Source organism: Pavona decussata, unplaced genomic scaffold (genome assembly GCF_977016875.1).
Source record: "Pavona decussata unplaced genomic scaffold, jaPavDecu1.1 SCAFFOLD_26, whole genome shotgun sequence".
Classification (NCBI taxonomy): Eukaryota; Metazoa; Cnidaria; class Anthozoa; order Scleractinia; family Agariciidae; genus Pavona; species Pavona decussata.
The window spans coordinates 65,779-92,500 of record NW_028145449.1 but is presented as its reverse complement, the minus strand read 5'-3'; the positions used below and the strand labels follow the sequence as shown (position 1 = coordinate 92,500).

The following is a 26,722-nucleotide window of genomic DNA, read 5'->3' as shown; positions in this document are numbered from 1 at the left end:
CTGATTGTCTCCCTTCTATTTCTGTTGTGCTATATTAACAAAACACATCTCATTTTTTATCACTATTATTAGATAGGATCGTGGAACGCAACTAAACAAGCCGTGTTTCATGAAAACATCCAGCCCAACATGAATAACCAAACCACTGGAGGAAATGTGGAAGGAAGGAACCTTAGAGTTGTTGTTGTTATGGTAACTGAAAAATAAATGAATTGATAAGTCAGTTTCCGATAAAATGGAGAGCGACTGTTGACCCATTTTTTCAGAGGAATGTTCCTATGTTTGGAGATTTTCTGTTTTCAATTGCTTGTTTGTTTGTTTGTTTGATTATTCTTTTGGAATAAGAGGGGGGAAAAGATTACGTTGTAAATTATTCTAACTCATACTGAAAAAGGATGCACGAAACTTCTGAGTAAATGAATCTAAATGAATCACGTAAATGAATCTATTCGCATGTCGTTATAAGCACTGCGCCATGATTACACTCGATTAAAAGCTTTTCTTTTCATTTTTTACCCAAAAAGGGTGATCCGTTCCTGATGATGAATAATGAAAATGATGGGACATTTACATATAAAGGATATTGCATCGATCTGTTGAACGAACTTGCTAAAAAACTTCATTTTACGTATGACATCTACCTCTCCCCTGACGGGCTGTACGGCGGGGAAACGGAAAATGGAACTTGGAAAGGGATGGTTGCAGAGCTAATAAATAAGGTTTGTGAGTTGTCATATCAAACACGAGGAAGAGTATTTCATGCGATCTCCATTAACACCGAGAAGTGTGAATTTCTTAACCATCTTCGAGATGTTTGAAAATAGGATGAAACACACTTCTCGTTTTTTCCAAACTTCTTGAAAATGATTTTCTTTGTTTTCTCTTCATGACTTATTGATGATTTGACGACTGATCGTAACATTAAAGAATTTCAACTGGAGCTAGATACAAAACGTGCTCATTTCAGCCTAGAAATAATAAAAAAGGAATAGGCCAGGCTACCCTAACAACAGATCTCCTAATTATGAAGGAAAGCGCGCACTCCAAGAGTACCCACTGATCACATGCCCAGTTACTAACCTATTTTTAATGGTCGGTGACTCAAACAACATTACCAAGAAGAATTCACAGTTAATTTTTTTTATGTTTATTAGCATTTGTTGGTAATACCAGTGCGCTGGGTTGGCTTTGTTGCCTTAATGCTACATTTTAATTATGTGGCTTCAAAGTTGTGCCAATTATATTTTAAGTGGATGAAATACTGTTGTTATAAAGTGTTTTGTCCAAAGAAAGAGAAACTTTCTCGAAACGAAATTTAAGTCATTTGTTGTCGATTTCAACAGAATTTTCTGCTTGTGATGTGAAAAAAGTTTCATCAAAACATATAATAATTTCTAATTTTCATTTGAAGCTGTTAAAAGCCTCTTAACATTTTGTTGAAATTTTGCCGAAAAAAATTGAGCCAAATTCATTGAAATTACTTTTGTACAGTACTATAGTGGAGTCACATATTCTTACTTGGATAATCAGCGATTCCTATTTTCTATAGAACGCAGATATTGCTGTAGCATTGACCATAACGGAAAGACGAGAGAAAGTAGTGGACTTCAGCTTACCGATTATGTATTACACTAGCGAAATGCTACTCAAGAAAGCGCCGTCCGACAGCGGGAGAATTCATTATCTGCAGTTTTTGAATCCTTTTCACAACAACGTCTGGTTTGCTACACTTGCCAGTATGGTGGTCATCTCTGTTGCAGTGTTTGCCATAAACTACTTCAGTCCTTGTGGGTACAAGGGCAAGAATGGACGTGGAACGTCTGAGGAGTTCAGCTTTTCTAACAGCATGTGGTTTACACTGGCTTGTATGTTGCAGCAAGGAGCTGAAAACCAGCCCAGGAGTCTATCAGGTATAGCAGCGGCATGTAAAGGTATTCAATGTTATGATCGGATGGTTCATCAATTTTGAGATTTTCCAAAAGTACCAAAGCCCCACCCTGGCCAGCGTTTTTGCTTTTGTTCTTGTTGTTGTTGTTGTAGCCGTTGTTGGTGTTATTATCATTATTGCGACTATTGCAGTTGTTGTTGCTTATGATAATTTTTTTATCGGAGAAGGGCGTGGGAGAGTCAAGGATCAGAACTATTTTAATTCAGATTGATACTGGAAGAATAGGCTGAAGGACATTTTGTTTTTTACGCGTACAAGTTGCCTTTAGTAGTGATGAGGGGCGCACCACGCTTTTCCCCTTTTCGAGGTGGTTTCTCATTAATCCGAGGTGGCATACATTAACGCCGATGACGTCATGGCCTATTGTCTTGATCACTCATTATAGGATGACGTCATATTTTATTTTAGCCTTACCAACAGGTTATGACCTGGTTTGACAGGTTTATCAATGATGTCATGCTCTATTTTTAACTTATGGCAGTTATGGGCGGTATAACCGGTTTGACAGGTTTTTGAAGTTATTTTCGGATACATGACATCATATAGTATATTACATACATACTTTATTGTATAGTCCCCCTTGGGGGGTTTTTCCGTCATACATGAAAATAAAAATAATAATAACAATAACGAAAACTATTTACATTTGGATGATAATATAGAGAGAAAGAAAAAAAATACGATAATGAAAAAAAACGATGAATTAAAAAATTCGTAAAAAGTCGGACAATGAAAATAGACTACTGTATACAAATGAATGAAAAACATAACTCCCGGTTATCTTCGAGAATGACTTCAACACCCTTCAAAAATTCACCAAAGGAACGCCAGGCAAAATAATGACTTCATACTGCCCAAGTGTAGGCTTCCGAAAGGCCAAAGGGCTTTCACCTTCGGTGGAGCAAAAAAAATCTACAATCATTTATTGAAGCATATCAGAAACACGGGAAAACGTAGCGTTTTTTTTTTTTAAACAGACTTTTTAAGAATTTTTTAATTGATCGTTTTTTTTATTATCGTATTTTTTTCTTTCTCTCTATATTATCATCCAAATGTAAATAGTTTTCATTATTGTTATTATTATTTTTATTTTCATGTATGACAGAAAAACCCCCCAAGGGGAGCTATACAATAAAGTATGTATGTAATATGCCATATGATGTCATGTATCCAAAAATAACTTCAAAAACCTGTCAAACCGGTGATACCGCGCATGACTGCCATAAGTTAAAAATAGAGCATGACATCATTGATAAACCTGTCAAACCAGGTCGTAACCTGTTGGTAAGACTAAACTTAAATATGACGTCATCCTATAATGAGTGAGCAAGACAATAGGCGGTGACGTCATCGGCGTTAATTTATGCCACCTCAGATTAATGAGAAACCACGTCGAAAAGGGGGAAACCGTGGTGCGCCCCTCACTACTGCCTTTCGCAAGAAAAATGATTGTGTGCTACTACCGGTCGTGTCAACTAAGGTGGCTAATCGTTGTTGGCACTTTTTTGGATGTAAATGTAAATCGAACCTCTTTACCAACAGAGTCAGTAAGCTTCTATGAGCTTGTCTCAAAGGTGTCAGTGCGCTCCAGGTCGATTTGAAATTTTGCAGCTTTGGTATTCCGTGGATAGGGGTAAACCGGAGAACCTAAGACGAGAACCAACAACAGACTCAACCCAAATTTGGGGGTAACTCCGGGAATCAAACCCGGGAGACATTAGGGAGAGGCTAGTACTCTCACCACGCTTGCACCTCTGTCCCCCAGGGGTAAAATAGGTTTCTGCCTCTCATGTGTCGATGGTAACTTGGATAAAATTGTAAATGGTTTGAACCCAGGAGTCATGTCATAAGTACGTAAATTATGATCATCCGGGTGAGTGTAGTCCTGAGAAGGACTGTTTGTGGTGAGTTTGACTGACGTTTCGACAACCTGAGCGGAAGTCATCTTCAGAATCAAAGGAATTGTGGAACGTCAGTAGGTGGTATATAAGTCTCTGGCTGTTAACCTGATTGGTCAACGAAGTCCAGATGTTATTGGTCGTTTGTCAGTAAGCCGTGATGTTATTGGCTGTGAAGACTGTAAAAAGTGATTGGTGCGTTTGGTTCCGTCTTTTGTTAATCAAAAGTCCGTGGCTCTATTGTTAGTAAAATGTCTATTGTTTGTCTGTTTCGTTGTTGTTGTCAATATGTCGTTTGTATGGTGCAGGTAGTTGTAGGCATCGGTTGCGTTGCGTTTGTTCTAAGTTAGTAAACCAGCTTTCCAGAGTGAGTTGTTAATAGTAATTTGCACTGTAGGTAATGCACTTGGCAGAGTCCCAGTCGATTCTGTGGCTCGTTTGTAAATGGTGCTCAGCAATGTGACTGTTGATATCACCATTTCTAGTTGCTCTGGTAACTTGGATAGCATACAGAAATTAAAATATTGTTTTATTTTCTTTAGCTCGTATTTTGACCGGATGTTATTGGTTCTGGATACTTATCTGCGTTTCAACATACACCGCAAACCTGGCAGCTTTCTTCACGGTCAAAAACGCCGCCTCTCCAATCAATAACCTTGAAGACATCCTAAAATCATCCTACAAAGTTGCAATATTAGAATCAGGGAGCACCTACGAGTTCTTCAAGATGAGCCAGTATGAAACACACCAGAGGATTTGGAACAGAATTAAAGCTGAACAAACGTGGGTCAAAACCACCACAGCAGCAATTCAGTGGTTACGAGAAACAGAAGAGTCTGTGTTTATTAGTGATGGTGCGATTGTCAGATATGCTGCCAACCATCAGCCCTGCGACCTTATGACAGGTATACGTTTTTGGATTAGTAACTTTCGGCCAAATTTGGTGGTATTTTCGGACAATCCAGAATCCAAATTGACATATCCAATATGGCCGTCATTTGGAAATCGTGACATCATTCCCACGTCCAATGACGTCATCACTTCCTCTCATTGATCTCAAATGTCTTTGGTCGTACTTGAAAGTTCACACTTACAAAGCAAATTGGTTGGACCTCAGTCACTTGGCTTAGTGTGTAGATGATGATCCACATCGAACTTAGTAACATGAATAAACGTATGCAGACGCTATAAATTGGATTATGTCAAGGGTAATTAGCCTGTGAAGAGGCTCCCAAGTAGGGTATAGGGTGAAGACAAAAATCGAGCTCGGAGAGGAGCCCCCATACCGCCGTCCGCTCGCCCGGCTTGCCGATATTTCTTTTCGCCCAATACCCCACTTAGGAGCCTGTTAACAGGCTAAGGATAATCTGCTGCATGGTTTTTTGACACAATTGGTCTAACACAAATGCGTTATTATTCTTGATCATAAACAAAATGCTTCAAGACGCTAGTTAGGAGGAACTCTTGAATAGAACACAACAGATAATTAGCTTGATTTAAAAGCACAACTGCAGAAGATAATGTACCAGACTTGCCTAACTTGTTTACGCTGCACGGCAATTGCAACCTTGGCATATATATATAGTTCTATAACGAAACACCAGAAAAGAATTTAGTGAGAGACACAATGCAACACGTTGCTCATATTATTGGGAAGTGTACTTCTTCCGGCCGATTGGCACAAATAAACGACAAGCAGTAGACAAATAAATTAAACGCTGACCATCAAAATGACGAGTAATCCTCAGAAAATATTTGTAACTGTGTGAAGGTGGTTACATCCTGTAGTGCACATAGGGCCTCTTCATATGAATTAAGTAACCAGACTGGCTCGATTTGTGGGATGAATTCTGTTTTCTGCCTGTCTTTACCGAGATGAAAAAACCAATCAAACTCTTTCCAAAGGCAATAGTCGCAAGGCTAGATCTCAAAAACCGGGCCAGCTTGGTAAACCAGGCCGACATAAAGAGGCCCTTAACCTAATTGGTTAAAGAATCAAGTTGTTTTCAGTTCCAGGATTGGGCGCGGCCAAAGGGTTGGGATTCGCTTTCCAAGCAAACGATGCCATTGTGAAGGAGTTTTCATTGGCAATCTTAAACCTGCACGAGAACGGTTTTCTGGAGGGAAGGAAACGAGCTTGGTGGGAGGGCACCAATAATTGTCCTAAAGAACAAGAAACAAGTGAGTCAATCCCTTTTTATGTACAGACGTAAATTATTATGGAGGCTATATTTTGGTTTTGAGAACATTGGCAGACTAAAACATTTCCTCACATCTCTGTGGAGATCTCTGGAAACAGATAAACATGGGTACATTATTTCAGATTAATGGCACACTTTGTGTGAAAAGTTGTTATATTTCGCTTAATATTTACATGGTTTTGGGTCCTTTGTTACAATCTGGCTGTCTTTTGAAAACGCTCGTGATTTTATCATTCACAAAGTAACACTCGCCCAGCTAGCTATATATTGGCATTAGATTCATGGTTTAAAATTTGCAATAACGAATGAAGGGTACGATCCTTCTTTCTTTACAAAACGTCTTTTCATTATTCGGCATGTTTTAGCTGTGGAGAATGGTTTTGCTGACAAGAGCATTTGCTTTTCTCCTATTAGCATTGTCACAAAAGAGAATCGATCTGAAGAGCATGCTGGGTGTTTATGTGGTCATGGGTACTGGTTTGCTTGTAGCGTTCTTCACGCTGATTGGAGAACTCTTCTGGAATCGACGAGAGAACTTGAAAACACTCAACAAAACTAAAAGGTTGGTTTTAAGGCCGGAACCTTCATTGTGTTATCTTTTGCTTGTTTTCTTATTTGTTTACTTTTCTGTTGGACAAGTCAGTGTGGTATCTCTCCTACCCAGGTTGAGTAACCTGTTTCCATTTGTTTAAAGAGCGGATAACTTTAACGAGTGGAGCAGGGGCGCTGTGTAGTGCATAAAATGTACAGTAACTTTTGTACTGAGCTGCTGGGTGACTAATTTGTCACTGGACAAAATTATCCCTCTGTGAACAACTTTGTCGCATTTGTTGTGAGAGAAATTAAAAAAAAAAGGTTGTTTTGTCAACTTACTGATGGTAAAACCCATGCTTTTAGTCTACAGAGAATTGAAGGAGTTATGCTACTTTTTTTTCATGTCTGTAGCCCAAGCATTCGTTCTGTGCAAGTCCACGCAGAAGCTGTGTAACGGATTGGTCACAAACACATTGCCTGGAAAAAGCCACAAGCATGGTTGATTATATTCTACAATAACAACGATGACTTCTCAATCAACAGTTCTCATATGCTAACCACAGATGATGCGTATCGGTCAACTTTACAGTAGTTTAAGCTACTCAAATAACAAAATATCCGGTAGCAGTTCTGAATTATGGTCTTAGGCTTAATGATACAGTCTCCTGTAAATTCGTTTAGTGCTACCTTTTGACTTTGGCTTCTTCAAACTAAAGTTAAAATAAGCGATGGAACAGAGATTTTCTTTAACTTTTAATACAGCTTAAGTGTTAAAGGGGCAGTGTCATGGTGATTATGCAGTTCTTTGGCTAACTTTGATTGAATCAGGTTTATATGTAATGGTAATAAGACTGAATGGAGTACAATTCAGGGCGTAATTGGGCTAGTAATTTCAATTTTCGATTTGAAATTACGAGCCTGATTACCCCTGAATTGTACGATACGAAGTCCTATTACCAATGAATTGTGCCGATAACAAAATGCGAGAATCTCAGCTGTCAAAGTCTAAAGAAAAAATGTCTGAATAAATTAGTCACTGGACCAGTTAGTTTCCTCCATTTTTCTTTTCCAGTTGAAGCTGAACAGCTTACCTGGTCACAATTTTTTCATTGATTTTGATTGGTTATCATGTGCCATGTAGTGAAATTTCATTGGCTAGTGGCATTTGATACTTGATTTTTCATTGGTTCTTTAACTGTCCGATTTGACCTGTCCGATTACAAGCTTCTTGTAATCGGACCGGTCAAATCGGACAGTTTTGGAGTTACATAGCAAAATTAAGCTATAAATATGGGCTGTTAAGAACCAATCATATTCAAGCATTTTGTTATTGACACAATTATATTTGAAACTGGATCATTGGAAAGATCCAGAGTTTTGATTGGCTTACATGCCAAGAAGTAGCGGCCATTTAATTGTTTTCTGTGGTTTTTCTTCTTAAAATTAAATTTACAAGATCTAGCAAAATTTAAATTATTCCACTCGCGCCTGTTGGACATTAGATGATTATAGCCAACGAGGCAGTTTTTGACTAGTTAGCTATCTATTAATTGACATAACGACCTTGTGGAATAATTTTTTAATATCCACCGCTTGACTTAGAGAAGTGAAATTTTTTTTCCAAAACACATTGTGTGACACGATGCAATTTATACAAATATGATGGGCCTGACCAATTAAAAATTTTAACTTATTTCATGATTTTTCGTTCTGCTTTTCGCCGTGGTAGAAGCGACTTCAAGGTGACCGGATAGTTCAATCAAATGTAAAATATGTATGCGACTAGTGTAGTAGAAATAAACCTATGACATGTGCCATAAATGTTTTGTGTCTTTCAATTCGCAAAGAAAAATAGAATAATATCATACGTTCCCCTTTATGCATTTACTTTAACTGCAGTCAAAACACTGTTGCAGACTCTTCTCCATTCGACCTTGGCGCCCGCAATCGAATGTGACTTCACCCGTTCAGCTGATCATTAAGACATGCTCAGGAAACCTCATGGCGGACTCCGGGTCTTTACCTCAAAACTGTCTGACACCAGGTCAGGGCGATCCTGCAGCTCATGTCCTGGTACGTACATCGGGAGAATTGAGATGGTCTTCTCTGGAACTCCGTAGTGCCTTAGTAATTTGTCCACACTGTCGAAAGCCTTCTCAAAGTCTTTGAAGTTGATGTAGAGAAGAGAATTCCGGAGTCCTCCAGGGTTGCCTGCTATCACCGTTCCTCTTCCTCCCAGTCATTGACTGGATCATGAAGACCACCACAACAGGCAGGAACAACGGGATACAGTGGACTCTCTGGACACAGTTGGATGACATCGACTTTGCTGACAACCTGGCGCTCCTGTCACATAACCACAAGCAGATGTAGGAAAATAATAAATAGAAAATAGACATTCTTCAACACCTGTCTGAGACGCATCTATAAGATCAGATAGCCAGAGAAAATCACGAATGAAGATCTGTTGGAGCGAGCGGGACAGGAAAGGTGGCAAAGCAGATTTTGCGGAGGAAGTGGGGCTGGATCGGACACACCCTCAGGAAACCAGCATCCAGTACGACACGCCAAGCCCTGACCTGGAACCCACAGGGAAAGAGGAAGAGAGGCTGGCCTAGCAACAGCTGGATACGAGACACGGAGGAAAGACTAAAGCTGCAAGGAAACAACTTGGGCGGGATAGCCAAAGCAGCCCAGAACAGAGTGCGCTGGCGAGTGGTCGTCGATGGCTTATGCTTATCCAAGAGCAAAGGGCCTAAGTAAGTAAATAACGAAACCTTATGTATTCGGATGAAACCCATATAAAGGACAGATTAATGTCACAGGACATTATTCCCGCATCACGGACAACGTGGATTACTGTTTAACATGCACCAAATGTCCATCGACAGTTTATATCGGGGCACTGGTCGTATGTTGACGGACAGGTTCAGGGAGCACCGAAGAGATGTCATCAACGGGAGAAATGACCTTCCTGTGCCCACCCATTTCAACCAAGAGAATCATACACTCGAAGATCTGAAGGTTGCGGTTTTGAAGGCAGGCCTAGCCAACCAAGAATACCTGAAGAGGCAGTAGATGCGGTTGATATTCAAATATAGAACTGTTAGTCCTAGTGGCTTTAATCAGGACTTTAGTTTTAGTTTTTTTTTTTTTTCACTTGCTTGGGAGCTGGCACACGCTGCCACGTGTGATGCGCGCACGCGCGCTATTATGAATTCAAGCATGCGGGAAAATTTAACGAGCTTTTTAACGGTATGGTTTTGTACCCTGAAGAAGGCAGCATTGCCGAAACGTCGGTTTAAAATATATTACAGCGTCAATTTTATAATATTTTGAATTCACCTAACTATGTCCCTCTTCGAAACGTGTCCACATTTAATTAATACAACAGCATTTCCAGATCATAGAGAGATTCAAGTTTACTCTCCTTAGAAAATAACTGAGTAGACACATGTACGCATTTCATACCTATTTTGATACTTGTCAAGCGTGAATCATGTTTTACTGTTTAATTGTTGTATTCTTATTTGTAGGCCTAACAGCAGTTCTGAACAAGCCCAGCAGGATATTGCCTGGTTTAAAATACTACTGAGATGAAGTCTCAGTTTACATTGAGATTACAGCTTATGTCCAAGAGGAATATTTCATATTTACCCAACGGACCAAGCTCAGTAACACTAATAAGGAATGGAATAAGAGAAAAGTAAAAAAAAAAAAAAAAAACAATATGCGTGGCCACTGGGAACAACGGTCCATAATCTTTACATCGTCGAAATCAAATTCATGGTTGCTTTATTAGCGAGCCGAATTCAATCAACAATCACATACACATTCCAGACATGAATAAAATCTTGGCCAATCCCTGGAGGTTCTTGCCTTCTTAAAAACACCTCATTTACAACTTGGACGCAATTTTTAATTTTGTTGAAGAAGGTTATTGTATTTTAACCTAAACGCCACACTTTTTTACGATTCTAGTCAGTGACAACACATTTTATCTCTTAATATAAGCATGCCTGACTACAACTACGGTATTTTTTTTATAGGAATTATTACTTCAGTTAAAGAAAATTGGTATCAATGTAGGTGCTGTCTAAGCATATAAATCCAAAGAATATAACTGAATATAAAAACCTATATACAACATATTTAAACAAAACAGCAAGCAAAAATTTAGCTTCTTAATACTGTTAAAGAATTACGGCTTGTTTAAGAAAACAAAAACACTCGTTTTATTGATTCCAACCTAAGTGTATCTACATACAAAAATAAGCGATTTCTTCTCCCACAATTAAGCTACTTAGTATTGTTAACATAACCGCTCCTTTATAAAAAGGAAGCTACGCTCACATTGTTGTTGCTAATAAAATGTATTTATCTACGTCCAAAAATAATTGGTTTCTTGTCCCGCAACCGTCAATGTCCTTGTGGCGTTTAAAGGAAACGTTCTCTAGATAAACAGCGACCCTACCAACGAGATATTCCCGTCTCAGGTAATTGAAAATGAGATCAGTTGAATGGTGGCTGATATATACTTCTTTCCCATTTATATTCCTTGGTGGTCATCACTGGCAGCCATTTTTTTCAATATATTCCTTTTGAATTTTGTCCTTATTAAAGACTTGAATTGAACAAGAATAAACGCTTTTATGGCAAACTTTTTTCCCGCATTTTTCTTCATCTGTTTGTTTGGTTTATTTCTTTTCAAGCCAGCAAGTAGAAAGGTTTTACCATGGGCACTCTAATTTGATCTTGACATTAAAAAAAATAAGCTAGAAAGCAACACTTTCAGCAGATAGCTTAACCCAATTTCTGTTGCATAAAGCAACTAAGAGTACTCTACCCCTCCCCCCCGACGGGAGGCTATTCCATGACAGGGTTACCCCACAGTATGTCGCCGTTACTCATTTATACACCTGAGTGAAGAGACACAATGTGGAGCAAAGTTTCTTGTCTAAGGAAACAACACAGCAACTAAGAGACCAAGCCAGCCTCGAACCACCGATCCTCAGATCGACCAATCGAAATTCCAACAAGGTTACCACTACGCTACGCCTTCACAAGGAGAAGCGAGGGTAGACTACGGACTTGTTAAGCCAAAATGATCACAAGCGGGAAACTGGAAGTGACCGCGGCTGGAAATCAGACCTGTCACTCTATGAATAGCACATAACTCCAATATTTTCATATAAATTAGGTAAAATGTAAACTACTATCAATTATTAAACACTAACAATACATCCAGCAGCATTATTTCATCACCCTTTATTGTTTGTTTGTGTTTTTTTGTTAAAAGCGACTATTCAATAACAAGTTCCATGTTTCTTCCAACCCCTTGTAGAAATTTGAAACCTTAGTGTTTCATTAACTCAAGTCAAACTTGTCTCAGGAAAGATGTTTGGTGGATTTTTTGCCAAAAGAATGAACTTTAATTTGTATCCCACAACAATCATAAGTTTGGCAGGTGGCGCCTTTGCTCCAGTGCATTAATAATTTGCAGACTCGCAACAAGATTCTTCATTTGTATCAATCCGAGGGGAATCGTTACACAAGTAAGTTCCATACGCATAGCCTCTATTTAACGATTGCTAAGCTAAAATAGAACTCAAATATCTGAATTAATTTAACTTTAAATAACTACATTCAAATTAACTTTTTTAGCGAAGAGCTGACTTTGAATTTAATAGGTGCACTAAACAGGAGCCTTTCGTGATGTTTTTAAAAAGAAAGTTGGTTAACATTTAAGGACATTCTTGAAGACTAAAAATTTCTTAACTCATAAAACAGAATTCTAGGTTAATTAGAGGACATATTGATATATACCATAGTGATATCAAAGATAAGCATGTTTCATTCGGAAAAACTCACAGTTTTGTTGTATCTCATTTTTTCAATCACTAACAAATTTTGAATATTTTTAAAATGAGAAACTGAAACCATCAAGAGCTTAAAACAAAACCAAGAAAAAGACTGCATTGTGGAGATATCAGAATGAGTGCTATCCCTTGTCGAAAAGAATCACGTCCTATGATTGAACATATTCGTCAGAAAGACTCAAGGTTAAAATTGAGGATAGGACAGTTATTCTACTTAGTTCCTTTTTAACTTACACCGAAAAGTTTGGGATAGTAATTCATCTATTTCAGCTGATAATTTTTTTCGTAATTGAGTTTAATTAAATTTGTTATAAAAATGCTTTTAAGAATGACCTGTAAAGATTCAACGAAGGAAACTGATGCATTGTCGACAATTTTCCCAAGGAGGAAATTATAAGCCATTCTTTGTTTAGTTGTGTTACGTTACTAGGCGTGCGTTTCTCAAAACTCTCGAGAACTTTTCGGGCCCGAAAACATTTCGGGGCGCTTTTCGGGTGTTTTTTTTGGGTCCCGAAAAGTGTTTCTCAGAACACCCGAAAGTGTCCCGAAATGTGTCCCGATATTTTCGGGAATCTATTCGTGTTACCGGCTACGATAGTGCGATTAGAGCTGGAAAAATTATTTCAGAACACGGCTTTATTATTACAACTTTTATTTTCCTAGCTGAAAACTGTAACTGTACTTGTTAAATAAATTTACGTGTAAATGCTGTTCCTAAAAACAGATTTCAACGCAGATACTACTGAGCTAACTCGTACACACCGTGAAGGCTGTTTGGTTTCTATTTTAATCTTGACCTTACTGATCACCTTTGTTGTTTTGTCAATGTTTCCATGTATCTGTCAAACCGTCAAGACTTGTCAAAGTTTCCATAATACTATTGGCTACTCGTTTGAATGAACTGAAAACGTTGCTTGCAAATCACCAAAAAATAAAAACAAGTGGGATGTTTTGGTTTTGAGCAAATCTTAGCATCCTCGGACACCGCATTAGTACGAACTCAAAACCTCGTAGTGGAGGCTGATCAGAAATAAGCAGTATTGCAAGAAAAAGGGCTTATCACATTTGCAGCTTAGCATTGTCCGATGAAAGTTTCCCAGAATCAAACAAGGTGGGTATCTTTCATCTTTTTTTTTTTTGATGTTTTTTATTTCTTTAACGAAGTTGCTGTACAACCGGCTGTTTGGCGAATACTTTTTCCACATTACCTGAGGATGAAATGATAAATTAAGGGATACCTAAATCTAGATTTAAGACACCGAGGATAAATTTCAGTAACCTGTCAAAAACATCAAAAACGAAATGAGAATCTTAAGCTAGCGCTTACTTACCATATACACAAACGGAGAGTGGCAATAACTGTTTGAATGAGACCTTCGATTGCGGTTTGTGATTATATAAAGGCGATCGAGATGTTTTAAGTCAACACAAAACTTAAGCCAACGTTGTCCACTGTATGAAGACTTATATACTAAGTGAAAGCTTTCTATTCAGTATAATAAAATAAGCTTAAGTTCAGCTTTAATAATTCTTAAAGAACGAAATCGATCGCCATGAATCAGTTACAGTTTTTCGCAATCTCGGCGAGTAAATAGGCCAATTTCAGTTTGAAAACATTTGACTACATTTGTGGGTTTTGAAGTTCAGCTCCTTCTCAACCGATTTACGTTAAAAGAGACAGAATTAATTGTTCGTTATACACTTCAAATATAAAATTTAACCACAAATATCAAACTCAGTTATATGTGAACCGGTGAGGAAGCTATCAAGTTGTCTTGATTTGGTCTATAATCTCTCCAAAATCAAGTTTTTAAGTACGAATTTCTCTTCTTTTGCCTTGTCGGTTGACATTCTTTAAAAGTTCAACTGAAAACAACAGATTTGTAAGAGTTACTTTCGTAAATTTACTGGAGTCAACAAAATCTTTAAAGTTCTTGCGCCCACTAAAACGGCGCATGCAAGCTTTGTGAGATTTTCAGAAATTTTTCCTGTTTTTTTGACATTTTTAGATTGAGTCTAGCCTAGTATCTGTCAATTAACTCACATTCTCGTCTTGGATAACTTTTTCGTTGATAATCGTAACGCAATACAACCATTTCACTGAAAAAAGCATTCGCGAAAACGCATTTCGGGAGCTCTCTAGCACCCGAAAATTATCGGGGAAAATGACGCGACTTATCTCGGGTCCAAATTGTTCGCATGCTTTGAGAAACACCAGAAATCGTTTTCGGGAGCTTTACGAGGAGCTTTTCGGGCCCGAAAAGTTCTCGGGAGTTTTGAGAAACGCACTCCAGGGCCTACTATGACAGCAATGACAATGACAAAATTAATTGAGCCAAGAAAATTATTTTGCTTGATTATTTTTCTCCACGATCATTAACTAGAATTAATTTATTTAAAATTTTAAAGTCAACAATTCGAAATGAAAAGAAAATAACATGCTGAAGCTACCATAATTGTTTACAGATTATGGTAAGCAACTTCATTTTTCATTTCTTGGCCCAGCAGAATCTGGTGGTGTTAATTTCTTTATACTCTGACCTTCGTTCACGACGTACTTGTAGTGTGCAAAATTTTATTCATAGTTGTCTCTTTAGCTCTTCAATTAAATGAAGACGAAATGCAAGAAATAACGTTTTAATGGAGAAACCCGCACCGAATGTATGAACCCATGGATTTTCGCTCACAAATGACTCCAGTTAAAACATAGTGTTTCTTTGTGCCTTCGTTTCGCAGAAAATGACATCAATAACAATAATGCAGTGGAAAATGTTCTTGATGTTTGGAGAAATTGTTTTGCCTAAATCTTTATTTATACCTATAAAATATTAACAACGTTAAGTACCACTTCTTTTAAGACTCATTTGTAAGTTAACAAACATGTTACATTGTAAATAATCCGGTCACGTACACGTCCGTATAAACACATCTATAAAACCTCGATTTAACGAGGTATCAAGGGATTTAGGGAAACTTGTTCGTCATATTGAGGGTTGGTATTATCATGGTTTGTTTGTTGATGTTTGGAGAAATTGTTTTGCCTAAATCTTTTTTTATACCTTTAAAATATCAACAGCGTTAAGCACCACTTCTTTAGAAGTCATTTGCAAGTTATTAAGCATGTTAAATTATCTTGTCCCGTACACGTCCGTAAAATCTCGATTTAACGGGGGAGCCAAGGGATTCAGGCTTTACTTTACTTGTCCCCTGGTGCCAAGGTGGCGCATAGGGCCTCCACATGGGCTTTCCAGCGATTCCTGTCTTGCGCTGCAGTGCGCACCTCACTCCAGGACTGCCACCCTGCTTTGGACCTCTCTTTTTCTACCGTGCGCCGCCAAGTTGTTTTTGGCCGGCCTCTCTTTCTCCTTCCCTCTGGGGTCCATGTTAGGGCTGTAACACAGTCGTTGTCAGGTTGTTGTCTCAAGATGTGTCCAATGAATCTCCATCTCCTTCTTCTTACCTCTTCACTCAAATTCTCCACGTTAGCCCTTTCCAGTAGCTCTCTATTACTGATCTTATCTTGCCATTTAATCTCAGGCATCGGTTCTGAAACACATCGATTTTCTTGGCATCACTTTCGTTCATTTTCCATGTTTCGCAACCATACATGAGAACTGGTTTGACCAATGTTTTGTATAGCCTGATCTTCGTCCTCCTCGACACACTGCTGGAGCTCCATACTCGGTTTAGCTTCACAAACGCTCCTCTCGCTTTCCCTAGCCTAGCCTTGATGTCCTCTTCGCCACCCCCTTGTTTACATACTGTGGCGCCCAGGAAAGTAAACTTCTCTACATCTTCCAACGCCACACCGTTCACTGTGATGGCTTCGTTATTCCTCGCATTTACTCTCATGACTTTGCACTTCCCGACATTTACCCGAAGGCCTGCCCTGTCTGCATTCTCTACCAGCCTGTTTGTTTTCAACTGCACGTGTCTTTGCGTTGAGGAAATTAAAGCGACATCGTCCGCGAAGTCAAGGTCCTCAAGTTTTGATGTAAATTTCCACCTCAGTCCGGTTCCCTCCTCCTTCACAGTATGCCTCATTACCCAGTCTATTGAGAGTTAGTTCTATAATAGTTAATTGAAGGCAATGGTTATGAAACCTGACAAACTTCTTTGTTCTATGTTTTTGTTTGCCTTTTTGGCCTTAACCCTGCACAAACAACGATAGAGTTTGGAATGTTTTGGAGCAACTGACCAATAGAAACGTTTTTAAGATATTCAACTGTGGTTTGAACGTTAAAACAAAGGATTGTGCAGAATCGCGGACTTTCCAACATAAATTGCATCATCATCGTTTTCATGGCAAAGTTTCCTAACCATTCCCTCAAGTAACTATGGTTTCATCGAGGTTCTGTTCTATGCATTTTAAAAGGAATGTCGTTGGTATCAACCGAGGACTTCGTGATATAGAGGTTCGTTAAATAGAGGTTCCACTGTACCTTGAAACACTGCACATATATCAGTATTTTGATTTTCCTAGCACAATCATGTAAAACTGTGAAGTAGCATTCTCAAGAAAGGTAAACAGTGGGAAAATTTAGAGTCCTCTTAATGTGAGTCGCAGCCATACACTTCCAGGCAACTTCTCAAGCTGCGAGGACAGTTCAAAGTTTGTTTTGACGTGAGAACATGTCTTTATTGGTTCACAAGTTGCGAATTCACTTAAAAAAATCGAATCGGATAATTTCATCGATGAACTGAAAATGTACATCTCGCACTAGCTTCTGACAGTTGTTTCTAGTATTCTTAATCTAAAAATACTTAACGCTTATTAATAATCTAAATTGCTTACATCGAACATTTTTTTGGCATTTAGTAACTATTTCTAAGCATACTGATTTCCCTTCTTTACTTTCCTATTTAGTTGTTAAAGATGGAAAGAGAACTCATTTACATCACGTTTATAATATGTGTCTCGTCCATTCAAAAGGTTCAAACGAAAAACAGAAACTATACATTCGGTAAGTGAAATATACTAATCGATTTTAATCGATGCTTTAAAGTGAAAGCTACAAGAAGTAAATGAATTAGTGGTGGGTCGGGGAAGGGAGGGGGAGGGTGGGTTGGGAACCTCTTTTAGTGGAGGGAGGGGTAGTTTCGCATCTAATAAACAAAACTACATCCCTACCGTCCGGTCTTTATAGGTGTTATTCATGGAAATTCAGCAGTGTATGATGCAATGCGCTTCGCCGCCAACAAGACGAGTGTTTTCAGCAATGTTTCACTTGTCTTCAAATCCATCAACACGACAGAGAACACCAACCTATTCAATCAAGGTAACATATTTGTATGTGTACATTTTTCACGTCTTTCAAGTGGCAACAGCAAAATTCCATGGGCTTTGGGGCATATGAGACATGACTCAATACGAGGATCTCCGCCGGTTTACACGTTCAACAGCCCCGCTGCAGCAAAAATTAGCATAAATTAACATAAACAAAACAAGTAGATATAAAATGAAAAAACTTGGCAAACTTTGAAACCGCTGAAAATTTGAGTTTGATATGTTTAATAGCTTTTGAGAAACAAGTACCAAGATTCTTGCAAAGACCCTATACATTCTTTGTAAATTTCCTTGAAGGTATTAAATTTCTCCGAGAATATTAAACTTATCACAGGTTGTATATGAGGATAAGCTGAAAATTGGCCGAAATCATAACAATGATCTGAGAAAAGGCAGTTTACCGTTGTATCCAATAATTATTGGATTGTATTTTGAGTAGTTACGTCCAATAATTATTGGATTGTGCATTGAGTAGTTGTATCCCATAATTAGTATTGGATTGTGTATTGAGAAGTTGTAGTTGTATTAAATAAGTATTACATTGTATATTGAGTTGTATCCAAAAATTGAAACGTGAGGAGCGTCAAGAAACCGTTACTTGAGATGGCTAAAATTTGCCTGAGTATAGTGTAAACTATACTTGTAAATAACTTGTCAATAACTGTGTAGTTGATGCTTAACAAAAGTTTCTACTTAGTTAATTGATAGCTTAGAAATGGGCCGAAATTCTACTTGATAGCTGAGGAATGGGTGAAATGCAAGCTGATAGCCGGTTGTTTCATAGTTGTTTCATTTGTGCCAATGAGGCAATAAGGAGCCTATGATTTATACATAAACAATACGTTAGTCCTTTGCTTTATTACACCATTTACCAACTAATACTTTGAGGTTTTTTTGTTTTAGCTTTAGCGTTACTGCAACAAAACGTCGTTGCACTTATCGAGGGAAGCCAGACAAAGTACCCAACCTGCGTACTCTCCAAAGTAACCGGCATTCCCCTCATACGTCTCTATGGAAACGACAGGCCATGCGATCAGTGTGAAAATGCGATTGAGATGTCAGCGGGGTACAGGGACTACGCGTATGCTACACTTGACATACTCAACACATTCCAGTGGAACAAGATAGCACTTGTTCTCGATGGTACAGATTCCTTAACTGCTTGTTTAATGTCTCTTAAAGAAGATATGTCCAGAAATGCACGCTTATGAGATTCATGAACTGTATGATAGACATCACAAGGTGTCCCGTAACCTTAATTCTAACCAAAACAGAAATAGTTCTGTCAAAAATGAAGTCATATGGAAACGAAAAAAAGGTCTGTTTTATATGAAGGTCTGTTTTATATGAAGTACCCAGGGTAAGGTGCATTTCTAGACATGTGTCTACTAGAAATGCTTTTTTTTTATTGAAGTAAGTCACCCATTCAAACGGTAAACACAGACACGCATAGTACCCATCAGTCTCCACATAATTATTAAAAGCTCTCATGAGAGTTTTTAAACGACTTCTTATGATAAATACATTTATGTTCAAAAACCAAAGTTTTTCTTTAATCTCTTTAAAAGAGGGGCGTCTACATGAAGCTGGATATTTCTATACCATATCCCAAAGTGCAAAGTTCACCATACATTTTGTGCAGCTAAATGAAAAAGACCAAGCAAATGAAGATCAGGCAGCATCAGTCCGTGAAGCAGTGGAGAAAATAACAAACTATGGGCCAGACGTTATTCTTCTTTACACAAGTATAGAAAAAGTGGAACGCCTACTAAAACAGCAGGTAATATTGTCTTTCCTACGTCGTAATCTGCTTCTTCTTCTTCTCCTACTCCTCCTCCTCCTTCCCTTTCCTTTTCCTCTTCTTCTTCTTCTTCTTCTTCTTCTTCTTCTTCTTCTTCTTCTTCTTCTTCTTCTTCTTCTTCTTCTTCTTCTTCTTCTTTTTCTTCTTTCGCTCCTCCTTCTCCTCCTTCTATTCTTCCACCGGTAACTTTTTTCCTGGGGTTCCAATGTCTTCTTCAGTTATATTTGTATTTCCTTTGTTACAGAAACCTTTTAAACACAACAATGACTCTAAATGGATATTACAAGGACAGGTGAGGGAAAAAGAAACGATTGATTCTGTTTTAAAGATGAATAGAATACTTAGTATTGGCTATCCAAACTACGTTCACTTGGGCTTAAAATTACGGTAATCTGCCCAACCCGCAAACAGTGAAACCGAACAGTGAAAGGTTGAGAAAGCATGTCACACGCATATGACATTTACCAGCCAGATTTTCTCAGACCATGGTCAAATATTAAGTATCCTTTCTGAAATATTTAACAATTATCCTGCGGAATATCGCCTGATACTTAGCCGACGAGGGCGTAGGCTGAGTTGGCCAAAAGCAGGGGATAATAAAGGAGGATATAACAGGGTACGTATATAACAAAACACATTTTTTTACAGAAAAGCTTGGACGATCTTTATTTCGCCATTTTTCTCCGGGGCACGCGAACTATATCGTAGGATATCTTTTGCGTGTGGACGACCGAAAAATATTGAGTGCACCATGACCATATTGGGCAGTGTTACGTTGTGATTAACAATAACATCAAATAGATAGCTGTTCTCCTTTATGGAGGCTGGAGCTCTTCACAATTAGATGGCTGTTCTCCTTCATGGAGGCTAAAGCTCTTCACAATTAAAATGTTAATCAAAAAGATATTAGAACCTCAATAATAATAGTTTTATCAAAGTATCAAAAGTGGCCTAGCGCAAACCAATTATCAACACTGGAGGTTTTACTAATCAGGAACAGTATTAACATTTACCTTCTACTATAGGTCTCGGGGGACTTAACAAGTCTCTCAGGCAATGTGGTTTTAGCTTTGAGGATTTACATTAAACCTTCTGATAAACTGGAAAAGGCAGTGGAAAAGAATTACGATACCAGTGACAAGGTAGGGTGGCATGTGAGGTAAAGGTAATTGAACGTATGAAAAAATTGGCATTTCCTCTTGTTGGGTTTGCACAAATAATTCGACGCGGTTGGGTTGTTAACACTCTATTCTCATGTATCTCTGTATTTACTTGTTTACAGCATCATGGCGAGCGATTTCACAACATTGTCACTACCGGTGAAAACTAGAGAAAATAAAGGACAATACAAAATAAACTTAAAGAAAAGGCGAAAGACAAACTAAAGGTGCAAAGAAACTTACATTTTGTGCGGATTTAAACGACGACCTGCTTATAAACTGCGAAGATTCTCAACACACATTCAAGCACGTGCTTCGCTGAAAACTCACTAAGATCACATGATCAAAATACTCGCTACTTTATGTTACGGTCACAAAATGTGAAATAAAAATAAAACGTAAACAAAGTCAAGTCCAAGTTTGTTCATTTTGAAACTAAACATTCCGCCCGCCTTGGGACGATCCGACTTAGGACGCCCAACGTCTCTAGTTCACAGTTAAAGCTTTAGCACTATCAAGGTCATTTTCCAGAAGGCACAGCTTCTGGATCGGCCGAATATAGACAGAGTCTTTAGTCTTGACCTTAACCGTCCTCACCATCCCGTCAGAGCCAGGGTAGACCTCCAGAACTCGGCCCAGACTCCAATACCCTCTAGGTGCACTGTCATCCATCAACAAAACCAGGGCGTTTGGCTTCAGGTTAGGTAGGGCTCTGTGCCATTTCCCTCGAACTTGCAGTGTCGGCAAATATTCGCGCAACCACCTCTTCCAAAACAGGTCGGCAAGGAATTGAACTTGCTTCCATTTCCTTCTGTACTGGTCCGCCGGTTGAAACACACCTGGAGGAAGGCAGATTGTTTTCCTTTGCATCAGGAAGTGGGCAGGCGTGAGTGGCTGGAGGTCATTCGGGTCATCAGAATTAGTTGTCAGAGCCCGACCATTTAGTACTCGCTCAACTTCCGTCAGAAGAGTTTGGAGGACCGGCTCAGAGACCATTTGGGTTCCAAGGATTGCCTTCAGGACAGTCTTAGCACTGCGCACAAGACGTTCCCAAATTCCTGACATGCTAGAGGCAGTTGGCGGCTGGAAAATCCACTTGCATCCACGCTGAAGTAGCTCACGGTCAATTTTCTGCTGATCCCACTGCTTGATCTCTTCTCTCAGTTCTCGTTCCGCTCCTACAAAGTTGGATCCTCTATCACATCTTAATTCTGAAACCTCTCCACGGCGATTGATGAATCTCCTTAGGCACATTATGAAGTCATCTGTGTTCATTGACTGGACTAATTTGAGGTGAACAGCACGAGTATTCAAACATGTGAACAGACAACACCAGCGCTTTGCTGTACCTCTGCCATGCTTCACTTGGAGGGGACCAAACAGATCCATTCCTGAGTACGAGAACGGAGGCTGGTAAGCCATCATGGAAGGGGTGCCATTTGCTGAACTATTTGTCTGGCATTCAACCTTTTACAACGAAGGCATCGCCCAAGGATGGAACGAACAAGAACTCTAATCTGAGGGATCCACAGCTTCTCACGCACCCTTGATATGAGGTGCTCGCGCCCCAAGTGGCCAATTGACTCATGAACATGGCGAACAATCACTGCTGTTATGGGATGGTCTCTCGGTAGAATTGCTTGGTTCCTAGCAGCATCAGCGACAGGTGGATTTACTATGCGGCCTTTAACTCTCAGAACGCCATGGTCATCAAGCATTGGGTCCAGGGCAACTATACTGCTGGACGGCCTCACTGCACCTTTGGCCTTTAGGTCTTTAATTTCTTGAGGATAGGCAGAAAGTTGAACGATTCCCGTGATGGCTATAGTAGCTGCATCATAATCTTCAAGGGTCAGGTGGCCTCTCTGGGTAGTCTTTCGATTGCGAAGAAAATGAACGAAGCGGATAAGCCAAGCAACCCGACGTCTTAGCCGGGTCCAATCAGAACAACTGTTCAACATGCGATCCATGACATCTTTGGCCGTTACGCTCAGCGGGCTCAATGCAGAGGAGTCTGTCTGTTGAGCGACAGAATGGATGTTTACATCAACATGATTGGCGTGCGCTTCTTTCTTCAATTCTAAAGCTTCGTCCGGGACTTCCTTACAGTCTGCAGTGGGCCAGAGGGATTCTGGCTGCCAGAGAAATTCTGGCCCTCGTAACCAGCGTTGGTTAAATTTCAGATCTGAAGGGTTCAAGCCACGGGAGACATCATCAGCTGGGTTTAAGGCACCTGGTACATGATTCCAGTCATTAGGATGTGAGTTTTCTCTAATCTCTTCCACACGATTGGCGACATAGGTTTGGAATCGGCGCTTCTCATTCTTCAGGTAGTGAAGCACTATTTCGCTATCTGTCCAGTACTTAGTTTGCTGTATGGGCAGATCGAGCTCTTCTCTCAACATCTTGTTTAGGCGCGTGGCAAGGACAGCTGCTTGCAATTCAAGCCTTGGGATGCTAGTTAACTTGATGGGAGCATTTCTTGCCTTTCCCATGACAAACGAGCAATGGATGGAGTCATCTGGACCTACAATCCTCAGGTAGGCCGATGCGCCATATCCAACTTCGGAGGCATCTGAGAAGACATGTAACTGAAGTCTGCATTTCTTCGGGTCCACTCCAGGAGGGAAGTAGTAGCGTGGGATACGGAGCTCAGACAAGGAGGGCAGCTGTGCGGCCCAAGATCTCCATCTCTTTAAGAAGTGTTCTTCCAATGGCTGGTCCCAGTCTAGCTTTGCCTTCCATATGTCCTGTATAAGAGTTCTTGCTGTGAGTGCTACGGGCGCAGCAAATCCGAGTGGGTCGTACAATGAACAGACAGCAGACAGGATTCCACGCTTTGTCTCAGGACGGTTCAGGTTCTTGATCTCGAACCCCAGTTCATCAGTCTCGACAAACCAACGAACACCCAGTGCCCTCTCCACCGGCAATTCATCTAGCCTTAGGTCCAGGTTTGATGTAGCTCTTCTTTGGACAGGAATCGAGGACAAAACTTCTTTGCTGTTGGACATGAACTTCGTTAGGCGAAAGCCACCATGATCTAACATTTCGGCGAGGTCTGTTGCCATTCTGGTTGCTAAGGTGTTGCTGCTAAACGACGGTAGCGCGTCGTCGACATAGAAGTTCTTCTCAACAACTGCTGCAACTTCTGGACTGAATTTCTTTGAATTATCAGTGGCAGTTCTCCTCAGGACAGAGTTGGCAACACATGGGGATGAAGTGGCCCCGAAGATGTGTACCTCCATAACATAAACGTCTGGATGCTGACTGTAGTCGTTAGTCCACCATAGGAAACGCAGAGCATCTTGATCTTCTTTGCGGACGCGCACCTGATGGAACATTGCCTCCACATCGGCAGCTAGGCCAACCTTCCCTTGGCGAAAGCGTAGCAGTACTCCAACGAGGCTATTGGTCACGTCTGGGCCTTGGAGAAGACTTTTGTTAAGTGATGTGCCTTCATACTCTGCTGCAGCATCAAAGACTATGCGAAGTTTCCCAGGTTTGTTCGGGTTCATCACTGGATGATGGGGTAAATACCAGGTGTGTGAGCTCTCTTTAGCTGCTTCTTCAGGGGTAAGCTTGCGGGCATATCCCTTTGATATGTACTCAGTCATAACTGCTCTGTACTTTGCAGCCATTTCCTCATTTCCTGGTTTTGCTAGCCGGCGCCTTAGCAGTTCGACTCGTTTTTCAGCCAGAGTACGGTTGTTTGGTAGTTGCGGCTGATCTTCTTTCCACAAGAGACCGACTTCATAATGGCCATCTACGATTCTTGTTGTGTCCTCAAGGATTTTTAAGGCTCGCTTGTCCTCGATTGACAGTGGCTTATCATCTGACTTTGAGGCTCCGTAATCCTCAATTTTCCAGAAGCGTTCCATCTGATCTTCCATGCCCACCGAAAGGAAGTTGACTGATGTTTTCCCTTTGTCGCGGCAAGTTAAAGGCCCTGCAATACTCCAGCCAAGCGGAAACCGGTAACCAAAAGGACCGTTGTTGTCTGGTGGGACCCTGACTTCATCTTGCAAATGGGCAGCAGGTATATTGCTTCCTATGATTATGGATACTCGCTTAATGTCAACTTCTGGGAATGTCAGGTCTTGCAGGTGTGGATACTTTGAAACGTCAACAGAATCCGGTAAAATCTGCCCTGACTGATTGAGATCTGGGAGTACGTAGGCTTCATTGACTTCAATACATCTACCGCACCCATCCACGGGACCGAGGGTGAACGACACCCGTTCACTTTCTATTGATTCCTCACTTCTCCTGATAGTCTTGATGCCAATTCGTTGCAAAGTTCCTTCCAGATTAAGCTGATCCGCAAGCTGACGATCAATAAGAGTGTCAGTGCAGCCATTATCTAGAAACCCGTACGTGGAAAGGGAATCGCCATCCTCAGCCGTGATAGTCACAGGAACCACATTTAACAGGACTCGACCTTGCGGGGCAAAAACCTCTGTCGTGCTCACTGAGGCCTGATGGATGTTGGTGGTTTGTGGTGCTGCACCAGATCCCATGCTTTGTTGCTGTGGAGGTACCGTAGCAGAACGGGAATTTGCTTGGTTGTGATTACTGCTTACGCCATTATTGGTTCTCGGCCGGAAACGACGTCCATTGCTGTTTTCCTTGTGTAAAAGTGTCAGATGATGCCCAGGACACTTGGAGCAGGCTGGGGGATCCGGACAAGTAGTGCCACTATGGGTTGGATTGTGACAACCACAGTTAAAGCAGAACCCGTAGGAGGCTGCATACTGTCGCCTTACTGCTACACGATCGCACTGCTTAATGATTGGGCAATCCTGCAGACGATGGGGTGTGGATTTGCAGATTGAGCATTTGATGTGATTTCCTGGCTCTGGGGGCCTTTCAGATTTAGCAGATGGTACTGTGGAGTCCCTGGGAGGTTCTGGTGGCCTTTCAATTTTAGTTGATGAAATAGTAGAGTCCCTGGGAGGTGGTGGTTTCTTAATCCTGGATGAATTCCGGGTATCCTTGTCTTCACTATTCTCCCTCCTTTGCCTCTGTGGCCCAAAGATTGGGTCGTTTCTTATCGACGCTTGTCTCATAACAAATTTCGCGATATCCTGTAAGCGAGCGGACCTACCACGATTTACGATCTCATAATTTTCAGTTTGCCACTTTGCAACAAGGTCGTTCGGAAGTCTGCTTACAATTCTCCTCAGGTTGGTAGCCACACTAGCCTCATGCTCAACATCACCTTTCAGGATCTTTGTCGCTGTATTCAGCTTCTCAGCAAAGTTCAGTAAACTCACATTGTCCCCTGGGGCAAGCTTGGGACCAGATACCAAACCGTCAATGCAGGCTTGTGAAACTTGGATGGGTTTACCGAAACGATCCTCTAGAGTCTTTATGAGGTCTTTGTAGGAGCAGCCTCTGTTTCGTTCGATGACTTCCAGAGCTTCACCTTTCAGAAACTTTGGCAGGTACTCAATTCGCTGCGCGTCGGTTAGAAGTTCACTCTCAAGATGAGTGCGGGTCTGCTCTCGAAAGAAAGGGAAGTCGGCTGGATTCCCATTAAACTGTGTAGGCGTAATGCCATTTAGCAGTTGAACCTTCCACATGGCTGCAACGTGGTCCTTTGGGGTGGTCTCCTCTCTTCTGGTGTCTGGATGAGGCTTTGTCCTGGACTGAAATAAACCTTGAGGCGAGTGTTGTATGGGTGTATGGTTGGAGACATGCGGCACCTCCCTTTTAGACTCTTCTACAGTGGAGTAACTGGGCAAATGAACCGACTTGGAGGATGTTGGTATTTTATCAGAGGGGGTAGAGTGATCTACAGGTGAGATGCCCAAGGTTTTCTCGGTCTTACGTGGGGTTGACTTTGGAAGCTCTTGCCTTTCTGACTCGGAACCTTTGGGTGGACCTTCGCAGCTGTTGAGGTGTGTTTTCTCAATTTCGTCGACGGTCTCAAGCTGACCAGTGTCTTCATCATAGTCCCTTTCGATCTTCCAGTCCAGTTCGGCTAAAGCAGCCTCGTCCTCCAATCGCCTCAA

General features: G+C 40.5%; 4 protein-coding genes across 4 annotated transcripts in view; all 4 read left to right on the top strand.

Moving 5' to 3' along the window:
- The window catches only part of LOC146485331 (glutamate receptor ionotropic, kainate 4-like), a 3,143-nt gene extending 2,325 nt beyond the window's left edge, over positions 1–818 (top strand). Inside the window, exons 3-4 of the mRNA XM_085103191.1 lie at positions 73–192; positions 525–818. Coding sequence (XP_084959317.1) covers positions 73–192; positions 525–818 — 414 coding nt within the window. The remainder of the gene's footprint in view (positions 1–72; positions 193–524) is intronic.
- LOC146485328 (glutamate receptor 4-like) overlaps positions 1–26,722 on the top strand; it is a 51,277-nt gene that overhangs the window by 12,824 nt on the left and 11,731 nt on the right. Inside the window, exon 7 of the mRNA XM_085103530.1 lies at positions 20,574–20,690. Coding sequence (XP_084959656.1) covers positions 20,574–20,690 — 117 coding nt within the window. The remainder of the gene's footprint in view (positions 1–20,573; positions 20,691–26,722) is intronic.
- Positions 1,562–7,710, top strand: LOC146485330 (glutamate receptor 4-like). Its single transcript, XM_085103490.1, has 5 exons — positions 1,562–1,910; positions 4,389–4,751; positions 5,857–6,027; positions 6,462–6,609; positions 6,993–7,710. The coding sequence occupies exons 1-5, from the start codon at positions 1,622–1,624 to the stop codon at positions 7,033–7,035; spliced, it is 1,014 nt and encodes a 337-aa protein (XP_084959616.1). The 5' UTR covers positions 1,562–1,621; the 3' UTR covers positions 7,036–7,710.
- On the top strand, positions 17,332–19,593 carry LOC146485329 (uncharacterized; the record flags this gene model as incomplete). Its single annotated transcript, XM_085103511.1, has 4 exons — positions 17,332–17,424; positions 17,608–17,739; positions 18,651–18,890; positions 19,316–19,593. Coding segments are annotated over exons 1-4 (738 nt in total), but the record flags the coding sequence as incomplete, so codon positions are not given.

Coding starts and splice junctions, on each gene's coding strand:
- LOC146485330 (XM_085103490.1), top strand. CDS start 1,622: ATGTATTACACTAGCGAAATGCTACTCAAGAAAGCGCCGTCCGACAGC. Junction 4,752..5,856: donor GCCCTGCGACCTTATGACAG/GTATACGTTTTT, acceptor AGTTGTTTTCAG/TTCCAGGATTGGGCGCGGCC. Junction 6,028..6,461: donor TCCTAAAGAACAAGAAACAA/GTGAGTCAATCC, acceptor TTCTCCTATTAG/CATTGTCACAAAAGAGAATC.